At 42.4% G+C, this 6,000-nt stretch overlaps 1 protein-coding gene across 1 annotated transcript in view; it reads left to right on the forward strand.

Annotated features, from left to right (window-relative positions):
* The window catches only part of rsph3 (radial spoke head 3), a 160,036-nt gene extending 154,503 nt beyond the window's left edge, over positions 1-5,533 (forward strand). The window contains exon 8 of the mRNA XM_078229990.1: positions 5,252-5,533. Within this exon, the coding sequence (XP_078086116.1) occupies positions 5,252-5,264 (13 nt within the window). The 3' untranslated portion in view covers positions 5,265-5,533. The remainder of the gene's footprint in view (positions 1-5,251) is intronic.
* The last annotated feature ends 467 nt before the right edge of the window (positions 5,534-6,000 follow it).

Raw genomic sequence — 6,000 nt, forward strand, 5'->3', positions numbered from 1 at the left:
GCTTTATAGAACCTTAGTTAGGCCGGACTTGGAATATAGTGTTCAATTCTGGTCACCACACTACCAAAAGGATGTGGAGGCTTTAGAGAGGGTACAGAAAAGATTTACCAGGATGTTGCCTGGTATGGTGGGCATTAGCTATGAGGAGAGGTTGGAGAAACTTGGTTTGTTCTCACTGGAAAGACAGATGTTGAGGGGTGACCTGATAGAATTATATAAGATTATGAGAGGCATGGACAGAGTGGATGGTCAGAAGCTTTTTCCCAGGGTGGAAGAGTCAATTACTAGGGGGCATAGGTTTAAGGTGCGAGGGGGCAAGGTTTAAAGGAGATGTATGAGGCAGATTTTTTACACCGAGAATGGTGAGTGCCTGGAACTCATTGCCGGGGGAGGTAGTGGAAGCAGATACGGTAGTGACTTTTAAGAGGCGTCTAAACAAATACATGAACAGGATGGGAATAGAGGGATATGGTCCCCGGAAGGGTAGGGGGTTTTAGTTAAGTCAGGCAACATGGTCGGTGCAGGCTTGGAGGGCCGAAGGACCTGTTCCTGTGCTGTAATTTTCTTTGTTCTTTGTACAGGTCCACAATCCTTAAAAGTGAGCACAAGTGGAAAGGTGACGAAGAAAGCATATGGCATGCTTGCCTTCATCAGCCAGAACATCGAGTATAAAAGTTGGCAAATTATGTTACAGTTATAAAAAACATTGGTTAGGCCACATTCGGAATACTGTGTCCAATTCTGGTCACCAAACGACCAGAAGAACGTGGAGACTTTGGAGAGTGTACAGAAAAGGTTTACCAGGATGTTGCCTGGTATGAAGGATATTAGCTATGAGGAGAGATTGAATAAACTGGGATTGTTCTCCCTGGAAAGACCGAGGCTGAGGGGTGACCTGATAGAAGTGTATAAAATTATGAGGGGTATAAGTAGGGTAAACAGTTGGAAGCTTTTTCCCAGGGCAGAAAGGACAATTACAAGGGGGCACAAGTTCAAGGTAAGGGGGGAAAGGTTGAGTGGAGATGTGCGGGGAAGTTTTTTTTAACACAAAGGGTGGTGGTGACCTGGAATGTACTGCCAAGTGAGGTGGTTAAGACCAATACGTTAGTGACAATCCCAGTTTATTCAATCTCTCCTCATAGCTAATACCAGGCAACATCCTGGTAAATCTTTTCTGTACTCCCTCCAAAGCTCCACGTCCTTCTGGTAGTGTGATGACCAGAATTGGACACAGTATTCCAAATGTGGCCTAACGAATGTTTTATATAACTGTAACATAATTTGCCAACTCTGCCCTGGCAGATGAAGGCAAGCATGCCACATGCTTTCTTTTCCACCTGTGCTGCCACTTTTAAGGATCTGTGGACCTGTACTCCCAGATCTGTGTGTCTATGTTCCTAATGATTCTGCCATTTATTTTATAACTCCCACCTAAATTTGATCTCCCAAAATGCATCACCTTGCATTGTCAGATTAAATTCCATCTGCCTTTTCTCCGCCCAATGTTCCAGCCTATCTATATTCTGCTGTATTCTCTGACAATCTTCTTCTCTATCCACAACTCCATCAATCTTAGTATCATTTGCAAACTTGCTAATCAGACCAGCTACGTTTTCTTCGAAGTCATTTATATATATTACAAACAGCAGAGGTCCCAGCAATGATCCCTGTGGAACACCATTAGTTACAGACCTCCATTCAGAAAAACATCCTTCCACTGCTACCCTATGGCTTCTATGGCCAAGCCAGTTCTGAATCAATTTAGCTAGTTCACACTTGATCCCGTGTAATTTAACCTTTTGCACCAGTCTACCATGAGGGAATTTGTCAAATGCTTTACTAAAGTTCTTTTAAAGTGCTTTTTAGTCTACTGCCTAGCTCTCTGAATTCTCGATGCAAGACCTCATCCCTCTTTCTTTCTATGTCATTGGTACCAACATGTACCATGACCTCTGCCTTATCACCCTCCCCCTTCAGGATGCCCTGCAGCCATTCAGTGACATCCCGGACTTTAGCACCAGGGAGGCAACATGCCATCCTGTGTAGTTCATGAACGGTATGTTTCGCCTGTATAGCGCGCAAGAAACAATACTTTTCACTGTATCCCAGTACGTGTGATGATAAATCAAATCAAAAGATGTGTATGTTAGGTGGATTAGCCATGGTAAATACACAGGGTTATGGGGATAGGGCAGGGAGATAGGCCTGGGTAAGATGCTCTTTTAAAGAGTCGGTGTAGATTTGATGGGCCAAATGGCTTCCTTCTGCACTGTAGGGATTCTATTTTTTAAGGAGCTGTCCTCAAAGTTTACAATACAAATGTATGAAATAGGAGCAAAAGTAGGCAATTTGGCTCATCGAGCCTACTCTGCCACTCAATAACATCATGGCTGATCTGTTTGTCTTGAGTTCCACATTCTGCATCTACCCGATAACCTTTGATTGTGGTTATGCAAAGGAATCAGTCTGCCTCCATCTTAAAAATATTCACTCACTGCTTTCTGGGACAGAGTTCCAAAGTCACAACCCTCAAAGAAAATAATTCTCCTCATCTCTATCCTATTAGGGTGGTCCCTAATTTAAAAATAGTGCCCCCTAGTCTGGACTTGCCCACAAGTCTCATCCTCTTAACATTCACCTTGTCAAGATCATTCAGGTTTTTACATGCTTTAATCAAATCGCCCCTCACTTTTCTAAACTCCAGTGAAAACAAGCCCAGCCTTTCCAACCTACTGGCAGACCTCATTCCAGATATCAATCTAGTAAACCTCTTCTGAATTTCCTCCAGCACATTTACATCCTTCCTTAAATAAGGAGACCAATAATGCACATGCTTTTCAAGATGCGGTCTCACCAATGCCCTGTATAACTGAAGCATAACATCCTTATTTTATGCTCAATTCCTCTCATAATAAGAGGATGCTTCCAAGTTTTGTGCATCTGCAAACTTTGACATTGTCCCCTGCGCACCAAGACTAGATCATTAATATGTATCAAGAAAAGCAAGCATCCCAATACTGACCTTTGGGGAACTCCACTACAAACCTTCCTCCAGCCCAAAAAATATCCAATGACCATTACTGTCTGTTTCCTGTTATTCAGCTCAATGATTTAGAGGGAACTAGGTGTCCTAGTGCAGGAATCACAAATGGTTAGTATGCAGACGCAGCAAATAATTAGCAAAGTTGATAGAATATTATTGTTTTTTGCAAGGGAAATTGAATGCAAGAGTAAGGAAGTTATGCTTCAGTTATATCGGGCGTTGGTGAGACCACATCTGGAGTACCGTGCACAGTATTGGTCTCCGTATTTAAGGAAAGATATAAATGCATTGGAAGCAGTTCAGAAGTGTTTTAATAGACTAATACCTTTCATAGAAACCCTACAGTACAGAAAGAGGCCATTCGGCCCATCGAGTCTGCACCGACCACAATCCCACCCAGGCCCTACCCCCATATCCCTATATATTTTACCCACTAATCCCTCTAACCTATGCATCTCAGGACACTAAGGGGCAATTTTAGCATGGCCAATCAACCTAACCCGCACATCTTTGGACTGTGGGAGGAAACCGGAGCACCCGGAGGAAACCCACGCAGACAAGAGGAGAATGTGCAAACTCCACACAGACAGTGACCCAAGCCGGGAATCGAACCCAAGTCCCTGGAGCTGTGAAGCAGCAGTGCTAACCACTGTGCTACCGTGCCGCCCAACGTTTTCTTACCTTATGAGAAAAGGTCGGACAGACTAGTCTTGTTTGGAGTTTACAAGAGAAAGAGGCGACTTGATTGAAACAAGATCTTAAGGTGACTTGAGAGAGTGGATGTAAAAGTAGTGGGAGCAATCTTGAGCCCATGCTTGCCAACTATGTGAATGCCAGCGGAAGATCAAGATCCGGAAGTCACAGTCCTCGCCGGCTAGTTCAGGATTTCAGATCTTCCCCGTCCCTCGCTGGTGACATAATCAGGTTCACACCCATAACGGATGTGAACCTGCTTTACATCAATTTGAAAAGATTTTAACATAATTAACATGTCATTCTGGCAGTGCCAACCTGTGCCAAGAGGCGGGCACCAGTGGGAGCCTCATGGGGGAGTGGTGGTGGGGATTCATTTAGATGTAGGTGGCCAGGAGCGGGCGGAGGAGCTGAGAATGCTGGCGATGGCTGTTGGGGGTGTGGAGGTAGGTGTCAGCTCAGACTCTGGGGGTGGAGTGGGGTGGGTGGGGGAGGGACCGATGATCGGGGGAGGGGGTTGGAGAAAGGGGTTGAAGATCGCGGCGGAGAAAGGGGTTGAAGATCAGGGGAGGAGCAAGGGGCCCATGATTGGGATGGGAGGATAGAGAAGTTTCAATCGAGTCGCCACTTTCTCTTGTAAACTCCAGCAGATACAAGACTAGTTTGTCCACCCTTTTCTCATAAGATATTAGTCTAATAAAACACTTCTGATCAGGGAAGGGAATCCCGAGACCTCCATGGGGGTTGGGGAGCAGCTTTACTTGGGTTATAATCGGGGCGCCATTTAAAGGTGGTGCCCCGCTCTCAGTGCAGCCAGGTTTTTCTGGCGTGTTGAGGCCCTGTCCCTCTGTTTGACAGAGTGAAGCATGCCCCCTTGATTACTTTTGGCAGAGTGTCATAAGATCTGCAGAGAAAACTGGTGCCGGTTTTCTTGCCAGAAACAAAACTCTGCCATTTTTTGGTAAGATTTAGGCCAAAGTTGCTTCAAGAGCTCCTGAAGGCTTTTTTTTAAAAAAAGGATCCTATTTTAAGCAGTAGGGTTGCAATTGGTTGGTTGGTTTGTTCAGTAACTGGAAGGCCTAATTTCTACTCTTACTCTTAAATCCAATGTATATTTTTTCTGTAATCACAATTTCCATTTGATTTTTTAAAAAATGCTTGTCGGGTGTTAATTTTATATGATGTGTGCTAAATTGCAAATAAAATGCTGCAGTTAAATGTCTAAAAGCTGGTAAAAGCTCAAGCAGGTACTGAAATCAAACGGAAAATTCCATTTCTATTGTTAATTTTGCATTTACACGATCTGTAATATAAATCTTGTTGCTCCGCTAAAAACTCTCAATCCTATTCTTATTAAACATCTTTGTATAAAATTAAATAAAAACAAATTCAACATGTCTGGCAACTTCTGTGGAGAGAGAAATAAGAATTAAGAATGACATTGTCTAGTTGCAAATCTCAGTATATGTATTCAACCTTAGATTTGTAAACACATTTTTATTTCTTATTTTCCAGGAGCACCAGATAAATTGAAGTATTCTGGACGGGGGCAGAATGGGAAGTTCTTGAATATCCATCATATGTTGAATAATACCTTAAAAAATGAGTTCTTCAGATTCCAGTGTCCCTTGTATTTGTGTGAAAAATATCAATGGCACATTGACTTGAACCAGGAAATCCTACATTTGTAAATAATTGTTGAGATTCCAAACAGTAAACAGATCTAGACATAATGCATTATTAAGCTGTGCAAACATATAATGTGTAAACTTAAAATAAACCTGCTTTTCAAATGAAGCAATAGTGAAGTTTGTCCTTAATCTCAGTGTATTAGATTAAAAGTGCTTCACCTGTTGAAACATATTTATTATTTATGCAATTTATCTTTTTTTTTTGTTTTCACTTCTGTGGTTTCATATTACAGCTGTTCTGGCTTTGTGGTTGAAAAAGTTTTCAACATGTGAGCTGTAAACATTGATCGTATGTTGGCACGACATTACTACCCTAAGTGCAGATGTGGCCTACTACATACTGCCTATCCTTCAAGTGATGAGTGCATAAACCCACAGAAGACTGAATGAAATTCTTAAACTGAGTTTGAAAAGCTGCTGAAATTTATACCCGTGAACAGGAAGCTGAATTATCGAACCGCACCCTACAAAATTACTGTCCTCCATTCTTCTTCTGAATATTTTGTCAAAATATCATGTTAAAGATCCTGACAAACTGGTTTCCTGTAACTGAACCATTATTCATCTACTACC

This window comes from Mustelus asterias, chromosome 15, assembly GCF_964213995.1.
Source record: "Mustelus asterias chromosome 15, sMusAst1.hap1.1, whole genome shotgun sequence".
In the NCBI taxonomy this organism is placed as follows: Eukaryota; Metazoa; Chordata; class Chondrichthyes; order Carcharhiniformes; family Triakidae; genus Mustelus; species Mustelus asterias.